Source organism: Chinchilla lanigera, unplaced genomic scaffold (genome assembly GCF_000276665.1).
Source record: "Chinchilla lanigera isolate Chin_1 unplaced genomic scaffold, ChiLan1.0 scaffold00022, whole genome shotgun sequence".
NCBI lineage: Eukaryota > Metazoa > Chordata > Mammalia > Rodentia > Chinchillidae > Chinchilla > Chinchilla lanigera.
The window spans coordinates 24,821,854-24,842,045 of NW_004955423.1; the positions used below are offsets into that span (position 1 = coordinate 24,821,854).

The 20,192-nt window shown below is 39.0% G+C and overlaps 1 protein-coding gene across 2 annotated transcripts in view; it reads right to left on the minus strand.

Annotated features, from left to right (window-relative positions):
• Nucleotides 1–20,192, minus strand: part of Pde4b (phosphodiesterase 4B, cAMP-specific) — a 441,907-nt gene that overhangs the window by 357,351 nt on the left and 64,364 nt on the right. Inside the window, exon 1 of one of the 2 annotated variants that reach the window (XM_005385295.2) lies at nt 8,797–9,214. The exons of the other annotated variant lie outside the window; for it this stretch is intronic. Within the exon in view, the coding sequence (XP_005385352.1) occupies nt 8,797–9,032 (236 nt within the window). The 5' untranslated portion in view covers nt 9,033–9,214. Of the gene's footprint in view, nt 1–8,796; nt 9,215–20,192 lie in introns of those variants that run through there. 2 annotated transcript variants of the gene reach the window in all.

Here is a 20,192-nt window from a genome sequence, read left to right on the forward strand (position 1 = left end):
AAAAAAAAAAAAAAAAAAAAAAAAAAAAAAAAAGAAATTACTCCTTGAAAAAGGAAATTCACATGTCTGTAAAGACATCATCTTAGAAGCTTTCCAAGTATCTAAAACCAACCAATTATCACAATGGAGAGTCAAAAACTATTATAGATCCTTCTAAATTTGCATTGTATTTCAATGGTTTAACTTTAGAAAACAGAGCCACAAATTTATTTATAACTTGTTAATATGTTATCACCCTGGTAAGAAGACCATAATATTAAGTAAAATAAATCAGACACACAAGCTTAAATATCACATGGTGTCTCTTCTATGAGAAACTCAAACTATCAATAAATTCAACAGCAAAATACAAGATAGATAACAGGAAACAGGGAGACAGCTAGGGAAGGGGACCAAGCTGGGGGTGGGGAGGAGAGGGGGACATAAAACTCAAGATGTGCTATGGACATGTACCAATTCCCCACAATGAACGTACTCATGATATGCGGCACATGTGGACTAATAAGAGAAAAATTAAAACAAAGGAAGTTAACAAAAGTCAAACTCTTAAACTGGGTATGAAAATGATCCTGGTAGAACAGAAATAATTCCACACCTTAAAAATACATACTACTGCTGTCCAAAAAATGTGCTTTCTTCACCCAAGAGCAAACATATGGGTGACCTTGCAAATGGAAAGAGACTGAGACAAGTACGGAAATGGATGCACAATTAGGAAATCTAGGTAGGGGTTCTGAGCGGAATGTCCATGGAACTTTTTGAAATTTTAAATTTTCCCTGCTGGTGACCTCTCCTGGACCCACAGCTACCTTCATCCTCTTCATTTCTCCAATTTCCAGTGCTGAACATTTAGATGCATAGGACCCAGAAATTTCTGTATGTTCATCAAGCAGAGCCACACAAGTTTCCTTTATCTCTGCACTCATTTATCTCTTAAGCTGGTGGTTTTGAAGTACTTGGAGCTTATGGAACCTCTACATGAATCTGCCAGTTTCCTAAGCCAGTAGTTACCCATGTTGCCTTGCTTGGATCCAGGACAGGAAGCAGACCATCCTCATCCTCTATTTCAAAGAATGCTCAAATGACACCTCAAATAGTGATGTCCAGAAAATATAGTTTGAAAGAGGTTCTCCTCAAAGCCACACCAAGCCCTGTTCCTCTATTTCCAATTTGCATAATTTGCAACAACCTTGAGTTGTAAGGAGCATAGTTTGGAGGAGGAGGACATGCTGGTTCTTCCAGAGGACACACAGTGTCACAAGCATTCCCTTGCACGAAAGATCTTAGGACGTGATCATCACTAGTCTCCCTTGAAGCCAAAATGCCTAAGTTCTAACAAGAAGCAACCTGAGAAGGTCACCAAGTTACTTTTTTTAAACTTTGCACACATAGAGGTGTGTGGTGGCCAAGTTCCCATGAGTGACAGAAGTCCCCAACCTCCTAGGTCAGCATAAAGGAGGCAGAACCAAGTGAAAAGTTCTTTGCTGGTGCTGTTGCTTCTCATCTGCAAGTCATGGACTCTTACTTCTGAATTCCCAAGGGTAATCCCATAAAAACTCAAATCACCATAGCTTTTAGTATTGCAAAGGTTGCAAAAATATAGATGATCAAATATTCTAATTTGTGATAAGTAAACACTTGCAGCCAAAATAACAAATGGATTGCTCTGTTCACAATCCTACTCAGATGGTTAATGAGAGATAGTAGAGCTTCCCTGAACTGAAGCACTAACTGTGCTGTTGGATGCATGAAGAATAACCACATAAATAACTGTTCAGTGTTTTAGACAAATATTGACTTATGATAATACAACAGGCTAGGTAATATGATTGGTACATGGTGACTTAAATGGGCCACGATGTAAAACACTTAGCCACCAGTGAGATATTATAATTAAACCTGCACCCGTAAGTTATAACACAAAATAGGAAGCAAGGTAGAGGAACTCTTCTGGCAAAAAAATGAACATGACTATTAAGAGATGGATGGAGAAAGGATACTTATAGGGTAAATACCAACTGAATCTCCTGTCCTCCTCCTTCACGTCAGAGTAAATCAAAGATGATCTAAGAATAAAGAATAGGAAATAGAAATCATACTCATGCTTCTTTTTTATTTTTCTCAACAAATATATTTTAAATCTCAGTCTTTTCTATATGTTCTAGGATACAAAAAAACAGGACAGAATCGATGCCCTCATACAATTTAGCAGGGGTGCCAGATGATGAAAAAGCAATGCAACAAACAAGCACAGCTATAATTTTCAGGTAATAAATGTCAAGAAGAAAAACAAAAGCGAGGCATGGTGGCACAGGCCTGTAATCCCAGCACAGGCCTATAATCCCAGCACAGGCCTGTAATCCCAGCACAGGCCTGTAATCCCAGCACAGGCCTGTAATCCCAGTACAGGCCTGTAATCCCAGAAGGACCACAAGTTCAAACCCAGACTGGGCACCTTAGTAATTCAGTGAAACCCTGTCTTAAAGAGGATTGAGAATTCAGTTCAGTGTAAAGGCTCTGGGCTTAATCCCCAGTATACACACACACACACACAAAGAAAAGAAAAAGAAAAGAAAAGAAAGAGGAAAAAGAGGAGGAGGAGGAGGAGGAAAGTAAACCAAAAGAAGGGACCAAAAAGTAAAAACATAGTGTGGAGAAGGGCAGCAGTCAAGGCCTCTCCACTCTGATATCTGAGTAGAGCCCTGGCAGGAAGAGTGAGCCAAGACAGCATCTATGGTCCTAATCTTCCAGGCAGAGGAAAACCAAGTGCCAAGGCTCAGGGGGGAAATGCACTTGGCTCCCAGATAAATGGAAAGCAAGCTCACAGGGCTGTGCAGCAGGGACTGAGGTCAGAGTCAGCCTGAGCCCAGACCACCAGGGGCTTCTCAGCCACCGTTAGGGCTCAGATTCTCCTCTAAGGACCACTTGGACACCCCTTGTGTAAAGTTGTCGTGCTTGACGGTGATGTGAAAGAGGGGAACTCTATAAAACTCAAGGAGAAAACCTGGGAGAGGGTCAAAGAAGAAGAAATGGGAAAAGTAAGCAAATAGGATTTTGCAAAAACGTCTCAGGTTTTTGGAGTCAGACAGCAAGCAAGCTTCCGGGATCTCCTTCTGACTTTTGTCCTTGGAGTTTTCCCTGTTTCTTCACAAGGCCCTTTTTACAGTAAGTCTTAAAAATACAATATATTGAAGAGCTGAGGACACTAAACAGCCAGGAAGATGCCATTTATAGACTTACTGATAAAATGCCTGCTCTGATGAAAGTAACAGACTCAAGCTATGAGGCATAGATTTCCCCTGGCATTTGATTCAAATTGTGGACTAAGACAATTCCCGTTTTAAAAAGGAAAAACATGGGGAGATTCCAGTTAAAGCATAGCACAAAGCACTTCTAGTAAAGTAGGACTGAGATGTTAGGGTTTCCCCAGATGGAGCCATCCTCCCAGGCACGTTGGCTGTGACTACCATGACGCATGTGGGGGTAGTGTAGCAGCTAGTGCTATGCATAGTACCTATTACAGCCAGTGAATGCAAGGAATACCAAGTCCATTAGCTTTCTTCCCACTTACCATACACAGTAATTGGTCAAATCAAAAAGAATGTCATAAGCACAGTTCCCAGTGACATGGGATATGTAACACAATTAGAAGTCACTGTCTCTCAGATGCATGTGCTCCTTCCTCCCCTTTCCACTAATCTCATCCTCCAGAGCGTTCCTTACACACCTGCACAGCCCCTCTTCAAAGGAGAGACCATGGACGCCCGGCCCTCTCTTACAGCCTGCCGGTGCTCCCCGCTCTGGACTGATGGAAGCTCCAAGTCTTGCAAATGATCCTGGAATCCCAGGCTGTGGCTCCAACTGAGGAGCACAGTTGTGCTTTCTGTCTTTCCCACTTTCCATCTGGTACAGTAACCCCGAGAGAACACGGGCAGTCCCCGCGCTCAGAGTCTAATCTCAGCTCGGCCACTTTCACATGGTGCCCTTTTGGCAAATTACTTACATTGTAATGATGACCCTCATTCCTTTGCCTATAAAATAGAAATATTAGCACAGGTTGATGCTCCATGATCCAGATATTCAAAATCTGAAACACTTTACATCCCAAGCATTTCAGATAGCACATGGTCAACTTCTGGTACCTAAGTCATGGGCTTGCTGTAGGGTTAAATGTGTAACTACATTCTGAACAATGTCAGGCACACCACAAATGCTTAAATGCTTAACAGAGCGCTCACTGCTCCTTTCCTTAGTATCGTTTGGCCCAAAATTATCCTTTCTTCTCACTCTGCTCCTAAGACACTCCTGTTCCCTCCACACGTGAGGAGCATCTCTTCCCTACACCGTCCCCACCTGCCAACTCAGTTTTGGTGATGGCTATGTCTCTGTGGCCTCATGCTGCCTTGAACATCATACTTTGATAACATTATTCATACTCCACTGGTTAATTATAAATTTGTCTTCTACCCGGTCTGTGAGTTGAGGGCTCCTTCTCATTTTGTAACAACTAAGCCCAGTGCAGGGCCGGTGCACTGTAGGATCTCAACAAATGTTTTCCTTTGCTGATGCTCAATCAATAAATAAGCGAAACCACAGACATCTGTCAAAAATTTCCAATTTACTAGGAAAGAATTCAAAACTACTAAAGAAAAATGCTTGACACAGGTTTAACAGATCTAGCAAACACACTGGGACCAAATTGTATTCTACAAGTGTATCCAAAGTGCAGAGAAAGGTCAAGCAATTGCTCTATTCATTGTTTTCTCTTCCTGCCTCCGCAGTTACTGCAGCTTTGGCTCACCACGTATAAGTTCCTTTATAATATAAACTGTGGCTTTTAATACTTTTAGATTCAAATATGAGGCACAGAAGTACACACTGCATGAATCTTTGTTAACAGAAGGAAAGATTTTCAAGACACAGGTGGAACTGAATCAAGAAGAGGAGGAAGGATGCCAGTTGTCCTTGTGTAACTCTAACCAAAACCGTGCTAGTTGCCCTGTGCAAGCTGCTCTGACAGAGGAGGTGCTAGTCCATATACTCGCTCCTCAGGAAGACAGCACCATGGGGAGTGTTGGGGGCACAGGGTGCATTCAAGAGCCACAGCAGCAGCTTTCTTCACCAAGGAGGACTGAAACTGAGGTTGGGACATCAGCACCTGGGAGAAGGTTGAAAGCCTGAACCTTGCACGGCCAGTGCCAGACGGGAGAACAGGGTGCTGTACATCCCAGGTAGGTGATACTGGGCCTCAGAAGTTGTCTCAGATTTGAGTTTGGGTGTCAGTGATACAATGACCTCAGAATTCAGGCAGTAATCTCCATATTCCCTTTCAGCAATGCTGGACATGCCATTAACACTTTGCAGCGGATGACATACTTCTCATCCAGATGTCCTTCCATTGTCTAACAAGGAACATGGTGCCCATGGGGGCGGGGCTAGGATTCAAAGCAGAATTTGAAAATTCAAAGTTGTGGTTCAGGGTCAAAACACTGATTAGCTAAATAGAAATACTTAGAAGAAGCTCAAGAAATTCAGAATACTTTTTATATCTGCCACGTACAATACTGAAAGAACCTAAATTTGGAGTATGAAACATAAGTGAGATTATACGTGTGAATATTCTAGTAAAGAATTAAAAATTCAGCAGGTGCTGGAATACATGTAGGTTGAATGAGACTCTTTTTCTTCCCTTGCTCACAGCAGGGCTCAATTATGTATGTTGAGTGAATAGAAAGAAAACCCTGGGACCAAATGATAATGCTCTTCAGATTTATGTAGATTCTTATGAATCTTTTTTAGCTATCCTTTGAGGGGGGAAAATTACATATTGCATAAAAATTATATAGATTGATTAAGGGGAAGAATTCTCCAACATCTGACTGTGAAGTGGGAAAATTTTGTACTAAGTGAGGTGAGGGAATTGTTTTTTCTATAGTCTTAGAAGTAGGAAAGTTTCCCAAATATTAGAGATGGAGTAATTGTGGCTCTGTCCAAGGGTAAAAGAAAGTAATGAGACAATCATCCAAGCTCCCTCCGGATTTGGGGCTGTGTATATATTCTAATTAGTGACAACACAATGAATATCTCTTTTTCTTCTGCTATCTCAAAAATATTCCTAAAGATAGAATTTCACAAATGTTTCCCAAATCTTCTACCATACGTCGAGTTTTTAGAACCGGAGCTGCACATTCATTTAACAAAAATATGAAATCTACAAATAACTAGAGATAAAAAGCTGTTTAGTGGGTTAAGATATAAACAGTATCCTCTTTGTTGTTTAGCTTCTTCATGAAAATTACTTTAATTTTGATGTTGGAATCAAAACAATCCAGTCTTCTTAAGAGAAGCCTACTGTCTACTGTAAAGTAATAACATGTTTTTAGAGACTTCTAAGTGCCTATCTTGGAATTTCTAACTTAAATGCATGGTTTGGAAAACACCAATCATTGATCATGAAAGGCTGATTGCATTTCATCATGAAAAAGAAGCAAAAATAAAGTACTTCTGTTGTTATATCCACATGTAACTATTTTATACAGTATGCTAAAAAAGCAGCACATAATTTTTTTAAGATGAGGGAGTCATTCCAATACATAAGATACCTGTATATTTTCCAAGTAGAGATTGTCATTATATATTTTATGAAGATATATTTGAAAAATATTAAGCAGATACTCAGATAAAACAACAGAAATAATTATATATAGACTTAGTCAGGAGCTGGGAACAAACTATGTACAGCTTTACTAAGAAACCAAAGAAGGGGAGTGAGTGAGTTGGAAGAAAAGAAAAGGGTGAAAATGAATCACAGTCAGAACTAAAGTTATTTTATAAGTTTGATGATTAATGAATTCTTTTAGCCTATATTAAAGAACATTATGCCAAACCCATGTGCTTTCTTTTATGGCAATTGTGGAAAATTTTATTTCACTTAATAGAAAATCATTTTATTAGCATAACTAACCTGATATCATTAAGTTGTTCTCTTTGCAAATTGCTGTAAGAAAATTTGTATAAGGCATGAGTAAAACTGATTCTTTAATCACTCTAAATTCTGGTTCTTTTGAAAAGAAAAAAATCACTAGTATTTATAGCTCAGTGTTCCTAGCACACCAAAAATTTATTCTGAGAAAAAGAAAGGTCACATTATTATATTCAGAATCCAAAATGATATATTAAGAAAAAATATCACCAAGGTTTTAAGAAGATTTACCTAAAATTAAAATGTCCTTTGGGTCAAAATAATTGTTTAATATTCACTTGAGTAGTAAGACATATGCATCTATTAGCTAGCTGCATGTTTCCTTTTTTGTGAGATCTAATTGACAATATAATTATTTATCTTCCCCTATTCAATTGTACTGCTCAGCAAACCAGATAAAAATAGACATATGTTAGGGTGAGGTAGGGTATGAGAGAGAGAGCTTTTTCAAATGAGTACATACTTTTATATAAACCTCTTCCTAGGCATGCTACTCACCATTGGTAAGTTTTGAAAAACTAACCACATGTGCTCCACATGTAATAGATTACAATTAACAGCAGTATTTAATTCACCAAGAAGATGATCAAAACATTATCCAATACAGAAAGTAGATACATAACAATCCCAGGCAGAAAACAAGACTAACCATATCATAATTAGGCAGATAAATACATAGTAGCCCGGTATGTGGTGTTCATCAAAAGCAAGCTATATCTTTGTGAGGTAACTCTAATTTGCCAATGTATTATGCAGGAGATTAGGCATACAAACATTTACGATTAGTAGAAAACCATTCAAGTAACTATTAATTTTTAAAAACCAGGTGTCTTCACTTATGATGTTGGTTAGCAACCTGGCACGTAGACACAGAAAGCCAGTTAGCTCCCTTTATTGCTGTGGTCCCTATTAAATAAAACTGAGGCACAGATCATCAGTTTTGGAGGGTAGCTTCATCTGAAAGAAAACAGGTCTTTCAGTGAAATCTGAAGTGGCCTGGGTTTGTCAAGTCAGGGGACTCTAGCCTCGTGCGTGTTTCCATACATTTCCTAAGGTACGGGGTTAAGGAGGCCCTGGGAGTGTATTTACATTCCTGCAACCTAGGTATGAAAGATGAGGGCGCAGCGCAGTTTTGACAGAGGTGCATTGAATTTATTTAACAGGCATTTCCAAAATGTCTTACACTTTAAGTTATTTTTTAAAACAAGAGGCTCTGAAAGAGCAATTTGAAAGCATAAACAAAAGAAATTAATCACAAAATTTCAGCAGTGAGGATGGAGTATCTCTTCCCTTAACTAGTGTAAAGCTAAAAGTCAATAAAATAAAAACTCAGTGATTTCTACACTGTAAACATGGAGATATAGTGAATTAAGATAGACTTGATAGACTGTCTTAAGAAATTAGAACTAAGATGAAAGTATTTATTCTTGTACCAAAAATATCCTATTAAAATTATCCAAAATAACAAGACAAACCCACAAAGTCACCTCTTACTTCAACAGAGACTAACCCAAAATCTTTTAAAAACTCCTTTATTGCACCATTGACCTAGAATCAGCTGTATATTTTTGTAAGCTGCGGTTTCCGAGCGTCTCCCCGGTTAGAGCACGTTTTACATAGAAACAGCAGGTAGCACAGCGATTATTCAGCACACGCAGCCTTCGTGCATTCTTAGCTGACCTGCTCTCCCCGTGCATTTCACACTTCTGGTATGCACTCAGAATCCACTCAGACATTCCACTTTCAACACTGCAAATCACCCGCTAGTGTAAGACTCTGAAAAGCAGCACACATACCCCTCCACCCCAGCTTACCACGTATGAGCCACCGTGAAGCGACGCCGCTGCCGGATGCTCTTATTCACCAGCAACTTTCTGAAAAAGCATGGTGAGTTCCTGGGCGAACTTCGTGGAGAGATTTTGGGAGATGTGGGTCTGTTTCCCGGGAGCCTCGGGAGCTCAAGTTCTAAGTGCATTTGCTCCTTGAAAGTCTTTATGCAAACGTCAGACTCAGAAGCCGTAAGTTCCTTTGAAGAATTTTTTGCTGTCATGTCTTGTACAAAGCGCTAGCTTTCACCCCTCGAAACAAAAGCCTCAAACATAGCAGAGACCCTGCTGCAGGTGAGAAGGCTGAGGAGTCTGCGAACTCTTCTCAGCTCAGTTTGCGGAGCCGTGGTTCCCACAGAGGAGCGGCTCAGAGCGAGAGCAGCATGCTCGAAGAATGGCAAGTCAGACTGTCACAAGGAGCTTTATCAGGCTGGCTTCGCCTCTGAAAATGTGCCAAAGCGCTTCCTATGTCAGTAGCCTCCTTGTGGGTGAGGCTTGTCTGCGAGCTCCACAGTGACGTCCCCTGAATCCATTCAGCTGAATATATCCAGTCATGAAATATTCATAGAGCTCCTGATAAACCCTTTCCGTGTATTCTTCTAAAAATCTTATCCAACAAGCTACGTTCACTAGCAGATAGTAAGCAGCGCCTAGTCACCTAGTCGTTTGTTTCACTTGCACAAAGACCAGAACCAGAATCGTGCCGTATGTGTAACGTTTAAAGTCTTCATTCAGAATTATCTTGCTTTGTAATGCACACAACACAAACTCCACCTACCAAATGCTATTGGCCCGGGATTATTTAAACAACTGTACAGTTTCCCCCTTTAAAAACACTCCGCTGCTCAGATTTTCACAAAATTTGGGAGGCTCCTGTCTTTATCACAGTAAAAATGGATTAAATCAAGGAGTGTCAGGAAGCCTAGCTAAAACAGCCTTCGAAATTCCAGTTCTGAATCAAAGAGCTGATTTGCTGAAGTTTCTTTTTGCCTCCCTTCCCCCGAAAATCCCAAATTACATTACAGCATCAATGTTAAAAAAAAAAAAAAAAGAACAGGAAAGCATTGGCTTTTGTTCATTCCCCCCAAGGAATTTGAAACCTAATTTTTATTCCAATAAGCATTTCACTCATCCTTCTGTTAAAGCTCATTGTTCAGGAGTTGCCCACAACCGCACTCTACGTTAGCTGCCGAGACTCTTCTGACAGCCAAAGCTCCCCAAATTGAAAAGGAGGTAACACGGGGCTAAATGGGTATTCCTAGTGATAGTGTGGAATCAAAAATTAGACAATATGCATGCGTGTATGGGGAGCGTGTGCAGGGAGGTGTAGAAGACAGGGTAGATTTACGTGGGTGTGTACACTTCAGAATGTGTGTGCACTTCGTCACAAGGATCGCACATGAGTACTATGGGCAGCAGATACCTAAAGCAGACATTGCAACCTGACATTTTCCATAGCCCTGGAGTACAGCTTCTATCCTTTAAAAGGCACACGGAAGTAGAAGCAATATTCTGATGCTTAAAGTTTCTCGGTGTTTTGAAAATAACTGTTAACAGGGCTGACTTGATCTCAAATAAATTCTGCGAAGGAGAACTAGAGGTAGTCAGCAAGAGTGGCAGAAAAGTGAGACTTCAGTGCAAAGGGGAGACATTCACTTTCCCATGACTGTGTGAAGTCTCTCAGCCTTAGATAGTCATTCATATATGTCATCTACTCTGGTGAAAGACGGGCTAGTATCCACAGGGCTAAATAAGACCAGATTGTCCTCTAGGGGTAGAAACAAGTGAATCCCACATCAACTCTTCAGGAAACGATTGAAGCACAATAGGGTTTAAACCACTGATTTACAGGTAGTACCTTGGAAAGTTTATCGGTATTTACATAACTACAATACATCATGATTGAGACTTGTATTGAATCTCACAATCACCTGGTTTTGCAACACATGCCAAAGACATGGCTAGAAAAATTAAGGGACTCGTCCAAGGTCATGTTGTTAGTCGACATTCCAGATAAAACTAAACCCCATGCTTTCTGATTCCGGCTGAGGGTTCCGTAATTCAATCACAAAGTTGTCCTTCTGTCCACGCAGCCCCAAGTGCATGCCGCTAGTATTGCGAGACATCGTGACTACCCTGTCTGAGAAGACAGGCAGCTAGTAATATAGCGAGAGAAAATATGGTCAGCATTACTTATTATTTGCTGGGTTATGAAACAAACTCTGAAACTTTCCCTCCAAAAATACCATGATTTAAAAGTGGGACATGAGATTGCATGATTCTGCAATTACTCAGAGTGACTTACAAGAAAAAAAATAGCAATCTGAAGCCACAAAAGATATTTCTCATATTTACTCTTCAAAGCTGCCAAAATATACTAAACATTTTAGGAATTTCTTCCCAAAAATATTATGACGAATTTCACAAGCCAGATTTAGCTGTATGTTAACTGGCTCAGAGTAGGAATTGCTGATACAAACTTACCTAGCATGGCATAATAGTCCAATTGCAACTATTTTCCATTTCTTATTGCCAGTTTATGTGTCAAGATGTGGCTGTCCATGTTACCATTTTCACATTACTCACTGTCCCAATATCTCAATTAAAATGGCTTTTAGAATCACCCTCAGAAATACAGTTCTGAAAAGGAGATAGAGACTAGTAACTCTGCCTCCCCTAGAAAAAAAATTCAAGAATAGCAAAGGAAGTTAGCTGAAATACAAAATTAAAGAGATAAGCAGACTGTAGGCAAGTCTAAATTCTTTATCACGGGTGGAAGGGGTGGAAATACGATTCCAGGTAAATGCGTGGAAATTTGCTTCTAGAGTCGAAATGCAAGAGAAAACAAGACACAGTGTCAAACATTGAAGCCAAAGATGAATCAAGAAGGTAGAAAACAGAAGATGGTAAGAAAAGAGTAAAAGCAAACAGACTGCTGCATTTCAACAGAGAACAGAAGAGAAAGCAAATCGAGTTCACATGCCAAACACAGTGTCCACTGAGAGGCAAATGAAAAACTAAACCTTCCTATGCACATAGAATCCGTAGCACTTGAGATCTCAAAAGCAGAAATGAGTGATTTTCAATTCATCAGTGTATAAATATTCACCCTGAGTAATTACTTAAGAATTCCAACTACAGCTATGTCTTCATGTCACATAATGAAATTTCTGCTATGTACAATTTTTCAAAGCAATAATAATCAGGAACTTATCATAGTAAGAACACCATTAAATTTTTCAATAAAATAATCAATAACAATCAAATAATATAATAAATATTATGGACAAATTGAAAACACTTCAGTTTTGCTAAATTGAAAAAGGCCCATTAATTATAACCAAAGAAAATTATAAATTTATAACTTAAGTATGACACTGTTTAAAATGTTTTTAAAGATTCAACAACTTTGCGATAAAACTGTTTTAGATTAACATAGCTCCATTCTTTTATAATCCGTATCTTTTGAACTTTGAAAGTTGGCCTAGAATAAATTTTCTCTCAGTGACAGTTTTTCAACTGTCATGAAACAAATGCATTTGAAAGACATGAAATTTCAGTTATTGTACACTAATATTATAGCTGGCACAACAGTGAACTCAAAATAACATCGCTCTCACTTGCTGTAAATACCAAGCCCGATATTTGAGAAGGCAGATGAAGTTGAGTTATTTGTAGGAAGATGGATGCATCTTGAGACCATAAAGCTAAGTGAAATAAATCAGACACAAAAGGTTAAATATCACATGGTTTCGCTTACGTAAGAAACCCAAATATAAATAATTTAAATAGGAAAATAAAAGACAGATGATAGGAAACAGGGAGGTAGACATCGTGGAGAGGAAAGGAGGATCTGGTGACAGAGGGGAGAGCAGAGGGAGGGGCGAGGAAGTAACTAAGGTTGAAGATGTGATATGCGTATGTCACAACTCCCTGCGATGAATGTGTCTCTTATGTACGGCAAACATGCAAATAGAAAAGGAAAGAAAAAACAAAAGAGCAAATTTAAGACTATGAGCACAAACAGTGAAATTATCAGTGATTTCTCTCTTTCACTATATCTTTTTTGCTGAAACAGTGCACCCCCTGAGTGCCACCATTGTACTTGGTTGAATTAAAGACACACAGATTCCTTCTCTCCCATCAAAGGCAATGTAGTGAGCACAGAACGTAAGCAAAACAGATGCAGTCTCTCCCAGTGATATAAAACAGCAGACAGACCACTATATATAACCATAGCAGCACAAATCACATAATTTTTCTATTTCAGTTTTAAGAAATGGAGCTAGAGAATTATTCTAACATGACTGGAAAAAAAGATAATATCCAACTGAATGAAAATAGCCATTTAGTCATCTTGGAAGCTATAAGTTAACTGGCAACTCTTAAGAATAAAAAGATCATAAGGGCTGGGCCATGCAGCTCAGGCATGGAGCACATGTCTTAAGCATCCAAGATGCCAGGTTTAATCCCACCACCACAAAATAAATTAGGATTATAGAGATATAACTTACATTTACTGAGACCTACTGAGGTCCATGGTAGCAAGCTTTCTAGTATTTTTCCCATTTGATCCTCCTAAATATATCAAAGACTTTTGAAAGTCTTTGCTTGACTTCCTCATAATATTCACTGTGGATCCTTTAGGGCTGGACTGAGTCTCATATGATACTTATATCTAGAGTATGACATAGAGTCTGGCAAAGAATAGATACACTCAATAACTAGTTATTGAACCTACATTATTTTGTCTGCCTTCAGATAAGAATGTCAAGTCACAAAATTACATAACTGTTGAGGAGTTGATGGAATAATCAAACCAGGTCTTCCCACTCCATAGCATCCATTTTATTATATGACACCAATGCTGTCTAAAATTTTTAAAAGAGAACACAGCCATTGGGACAGAAGAAAGAATGCATGTTCCCAGGGTGGCTTAGTCTGATGGCTAGGAGTTGATCTTCACCAGTACTAGATGTCCCGAGTCTGAAGGTTTCTACCATGTTATCTTTACAAGATGTGATGTAATGCTTCGCTTTCACCGTATGCTGCTGCCCGCCCACTCATTATTAGTGTAGTAGTGCCGCAAAGTCTGGGTTTCAACCTGCACACAGGGACCTGTCAGCTGATTCCTAGGGAAGAGGACGTTTGTAGAGCAGATGCTTGAGCGAGGTAACGTGTGGTTCTTGGAGGGGCGTTATCAGGGAGGAAACTGACTTGATCTCCTTCCACTCCCCTTAGCTCACTCCGCACCAGCCACGCCGGCCCCTCCCTTGCTCACCGAATACACCAAGCAAACCTCCTCTCCCCAAGATATCTGCATCATTTGCCTCCAGTGTTTGCCCACATCGCACTTGCTGGATAGACACTTCCGTAATGACCTTCAGAAAACCGTAGTGCTGTCTATGGCCATACCACCCTGAATGTGCCGATCTTGTCTGAAAACTAGTGTTTGTCAGCATATAATATAATAGATACCAGTTACTTGTTTACTATGCATTTAGCATCCCTAGAATTCAAGTTTTTTAAATTTTAGAGACAGAGAGAGAAAAAGAACATAAACATAACAATGAGACCGAGTTTCAAAACAGGTCAGTAGGACAGTTACAACAGTTGATACACTGCATATTGTTGTCTTAGTTATTCAGAGTAGAAGATATAGGCAAGATACCTGTCTATATAATATTAGCACAAAACGTTATTTTTAATGAAGAGAAACTAGCTGTATAATCATCTAGAATTCAAGTTTTATGAGAGAAAGAACTTCGCTTTGTTCACTCTTCTAATCCCAACTCCAGAACAGTTTCTGCTGAATAGAAAATATTTCCATAAATATTAGTTGAATGAATAAATGACCAATCTTCCAGGCACAGAATAAAATGGGGAAGGAGACCTCAAACAAAAACAGAATAAACTATCTTTCTCAAGTTGGGGTAAGAGCTAAAGTTTACCATTTAACTATCACCTCTCTCTCTATATATATATATATATATATATATATACACAGATATATATATAATTACTTATGCATATACGTTATTCTTATCCTCACTGCAGCATAAAAGCAGGAGCCCGGTGTGTTATATCTCAGTTCGCGCAGTGGCCCACTAGTAGAACAGATTTGCCAAACTCCCTCCTCTCAGAGCTTTCGGTTTTGGCAGAGTAATTAGGTGCTTCTTTCACAGGGCACATTCTGAGAAGGAAGATAACATAGAATAAAAATGCTAAGGAAGCTCCTCTTTGTTTCCTAGGTCACTGTTAACGTCGTTATATTAGCGAGGGTGAGTCAGATGCTTAAATGCAAGCAGGGAAACTGTCCGCATGCAGGGTTTCTTAAAAGCCACACCAAAAGAGGGTACTAAAGCTCCCAAAGATAATACTACCCTGCCAGAAAATTGTCTACGTGGGTGATTTCAAATGAATAAAATCTTAAAGACAAAGGCAGAAAATATTAGAAACAAAGGCATGTTTGGAAAGACTTCTCACTTTAAAAATGAGCTTTTTTTTTATTATCTTCTATCTTGTCAGCAGTTGACTCTGCAATAGGTAGAATGGTGTGGTATTGAACTACAGTTTAAAACTTTAAATGCAAATGCTTATTTATGTATTCTGGTGAACTGTGATGTCACAGAGATCATAGACGGAGGGCAGCATGCATCAGGGGAAATGAATCAGATCCCTTCCACTTCTCTGAAGAAGAGAATAGTGTCAGGGATCCATTTCATGTTTACATTTACATTTGTGAGCTAGTTCCCAGAAACTGCATCATCTAAAATTAATATTTCAGTGAATTTTAAAGGGTACAGAATACATATAAATATGAAGAATGCTTCAAATATTATGAATTATAGAAAAGCCAATAACTTCATTTCAAAATTTGTTTATTCACTCCATAGACTGTTAGTTTGAAATCTGTTCTTATCGGAGATCTTTTTAAATGCGGCTGCCACATTAATGATGATGGGCTGCTGATTTTTAATGAAGAAAACAGACTACTGTCTCCCAAGATTAGTTATGAAATTCCAGAGTTAAGAAGTAACTCAAATTTAATTTCATATAAATATTTCATACCATCAAAACAGTGCAATATTAGCATAGCTAAAATCAAAGGCTTAAGACATTATATGGTAGCATTCTGAGCTTTCTAGAAAAAGACTTTTAAAGAGAATCCACATGGTTAGAAAGTTTCTTGTGTTACTTTTTTGTCTTTTGCATTTTTTAACTTACCATGCAATGAGAGTGCCCTTCTTTGGGACAGCACTTCATGGTGATGTCTAACACACATGAAGCTTTGTGTAGCTACCACTGCAGCCAGGGTATAGAAGAGGTCTAGTGCCCCTCCCCCAGGAGAAGCTCTCCGTGTTACATCCTTGTACAAATATTCTCCTCTCGTCCCTCATCCCTCACAACCCCAATATGTTCCCCCTCACTATAAATGTGTGTTTTCCGTAATGTCTTTTAAAGAGAATCAAACCGTATTTAAAATATTCAGGCCAATTTCTTTCACTCAGCCCAAGGGCGGTGAAGTTCAGCCTAGATTTATTAATAGTTCATTTATTTATATTGTCACATGGTATTCCACTGTCTAAATGTGCCAAGATTTGTTTGTTTGTTCATATGTTGAAAGATATCTGCGCTCTTTTTAGTTTGGGGCAACTATGAAATGAAGTTCTACAAATGCTCGTAGTGTTTGCACGGAAATGGGTTGTCACTGCTCCCTGCAGACACACAAAGAGAAATTCCCTGGCTAATGTTGATCATCCTTCCACTGCTTATTTGCTCTCCATATATAAGCTTTGGTTACACGTCTAGTTAAGTTTTGGCCCATTTTTCAAGCTGTATCAATTCTTTTCTCTCTGCATCTTATCCCATCTGCCTACCAGTAGTGGGTTAGAGCTGGGCTGAGGGCCAGGACATGGCCGGAGTTGGTGTTCTCAAATAGCTGCTCTATGTATTCTGTCAAACAATCAAAACTACCCAAAGGTACAAAAAGAATAAAGAAAGACAATACCCCTATCTTAACTAGAATCAGAACATGTTCTCATCTTTAGATTTTTAATATAACTATACACATATTAATAAAGAAAATATAAAAAGTACTTTTCTATGAAAAATAAAATCATTAGGGAACAACAATAGTTAACACACTGTGTACAATAATCCTTTTAAAAATGACCAAAATGTTACTCACAGTGCAAATCATAGACAAAAAAGACTCTTTTACAGAAAAGAAACAGAGATATCACAAAACTTTCCTTTCAATGAACTAAGAACTTTTAATAAAATAATATGAGAATATTCTGAAAGTTTTGAATTGGTTTTATAACTTGTAACTCTTTGCTGTGGTCCAGATCTAAAATATCCCTCCAAATTCTCCTGTGTCCAGAGATGGAGACTTTGGACGATGACTGGATTATGCAGATACTGTACTTACCAGCAAATTAATCCATGGATGAGTTCACGTGCTGTTTGGAATCAAGATCTAGTGGAGAGATGGCTCACTAGCAGCATAAGCTAGAAGGATGTATTATTCTCTCTCTCTCTCTCTCTCTCTCTCTCTCTCTCTCTCTTCTTGCCTCCCCCCTCTTTCTCTCCCTCCCTCCCTCTCTTTCCCTGTCTTCCTACTTCCCCTTCTTCTTCTCACCCACCATTCCCCCTCTCTGCCTGTGTCCAGCAGCTTTCTTTTGCCATACCCTTCCAACACGCCAATTCTGCCTTGGAGCCAATCAACCATGGACTAAACTCTCAAAACCAGAAACAAGATAACCCTTGCATTTTGCACCATTCATAATCATTTCTCAAGAGTAACTTTTGATGTAATTAGTTCCTTTGCCATTGGGAGAAGCTATCACTAATGAACAGTGAAAGGCTTGGTGGCTTTTACAGCAATTTGGAAAGAAAGCCTTCCAGAAGTGGACTCCAGCTGACACCTAACCTGTACGTCCTGTCTGGACCACTTTCCCAAGCAACCATCTCCTTTCTCCGCTGCTGGCTGTGTTGTCATTAATAACTCAAAACACAGAAGTCTAAGGAGAACAAGATCTGTTTCTTCATCCTCTTTATTTCTGTATTTTTACTGATTCAGACATCCTTCAAACATCATCTTACTGAATAGGAACTATGTGGTACGAACACGATTTTCATTTCCTTTGGTAAGCCTGAATTATTGGTTTGCGTATCTGTTACTAAACATAAAATCAAAAATTTTAAAAAGCTTCATGAAAATTTTATTAATAGCTATGACTTGATTGACTTTTTATATAACATTATCAATTAACTTTTTATTTTACATTTTGTGAACTGTTATTCTATACATACACAATAAATCTTAATTGAAATGATAGTTTGTTGTTAAAGATGTACTTATTTCCTTATATGTATGTCTCACAAAAATACCCTACATTCTTAGCAACTGAGGATCACAATTAATTCTTTACATATTAACATCTTTATCTGAAACTATTTCATACATATTGCACATGCTTCTTTCATGAGAAATGAATGCATAAAACTCAGGAATATGAATAGACATTAGTTATCCATTTATTCAACTAGTATCAGCCTAAATTTCAACTACAGATCAAGCACTATGGTAGTCTCGGAACTACCACAATGAAGAGCTAGATCTATTTCTGCCCTCATGATACTTACAGTCTAATGACAGGACTAGTACAGTCTAATTCTAATCAATTGTAAACCTATTTGCCTCCTTACTCACCTACACGCCTTTTAAAGGAGATCAGAATCGGACACACTTGCATCTACCTCAGCACTTGGGTTCTTCTTGTTTCACAGTGCTTTATCCTTGTTCTGAAGCCATAGCAAGATAGAGATGAGGGTCCCACAGTCTCAAGCACTCATGATGCTGGAAGACCTCTCCCTGGCCCCACATCTTAATAATTCTGCCACCTCCCAATGGCCCCAGGCTTGAGAACAATGCTTCACCACATGGACTTCTGCGGAACACCAATGATCCAAATTACGACAGATTCAATATGTACATTTCAGGATACACAATTCAGTCTGTAACAATCACCCAAATTTATGTCTCTTTGGTCCATCCCAACATCTCCAAACGTTTTAATCAACCTAAGTTCCTAATCTCATTGAACTCACCCAAATCAGCAATGGGTGAAACTTGGAGTAGAACTGGGAGAAAGTTCTTCTCCATCTGCAAACCTATAAAACCAGACAAGTTATCTGTTTTCAGAAAATTCTGGTGAGACAGTCATAGGATAGACATTGATATTCCAAAAGAGAAAACTTGTAAGAAAGACAAAGACAATAAGTCACAAATAAGGTCAAAAACTAGCAGGGAAAATTCCCTGCACTTTTAAGGTTGAGAATAATCATTTTGGGCTCAATTTGCTGACCTCATGGTCCACCACTCTGATGGCACCAGCCCTGCTCTCTGACACCAGGAGGCAGCCTCACCTTCTGGAACTGAACACAAGACCACTCTTCATGCCAGGCCCTGTGCCTTCTGAGCTTGTGATGGTGTCAGCGTCACTGGCCTCTGAAGCACCTTCTGGCTGCCTGCCGTTTTCTTGTAGATAAAGCCTGTCTGCCATCAGTGTCTCTGACAACCCTTTCCCACCTAGAGAATGCCAAATATTCAAGTCCTCCTTCATTTCTCCCCATCCCCTTCCCCTTCTGCCTAAGCTAACAGGGTTTCTGCTGATATGAAACTCTCAGAGATGGTGTTTGATTCTGGTGGAATTCACAGGGGTCTAAACCATCAGATAGGAGTGCCCTCTACAGATCCTTCCTGTGTAACTGCATCTCAATTCCTGGCTGTTACTGAGACTACTGATTGGATCCGCTGTTCCCATGCCCTTTTAGAAAGTAGCTATCCAATCGCACGCTGGATATACGCTTCCTTGGGGTTTTTGAGAATTTTCCAAACCTTCAAATTCTGCTTAATTTGGCTTAAGAACACCTTCTTTGATTTGAATCCCTCTCCTCACATTTCACTATAAGCAACAACAAGAAACCAGGATGCACCTGCAACACTGTGTTCAGAGATCTTCTCAGCCAGGTAAGAAGTTCATCACTTACAAGTTTCACTATTCATGAAACAAAACTAGAACATAATGAGGCCAAGTCATTTGCCACTTTGTAACAAGACTTGCCTTTTTTATTTTAAAGAGAAAAGAAAAGAAAACAACAACAAAGATAAAAACAGCACAAGAACAATAAAAGTGATACAGAATTTCAAAACAAGATGATAGGAAATTAGCAGTGGTTGATATATTAGATATTGTTATCTTCAATGAAGTTGCTCAGATTACTGGATATAAGAATGCAACTTTGATCAAACAATTAAGAGAATAAAAGAATAATTTTAAAACATTAAAAATGATAGAGTTTCACTAATCAAGATG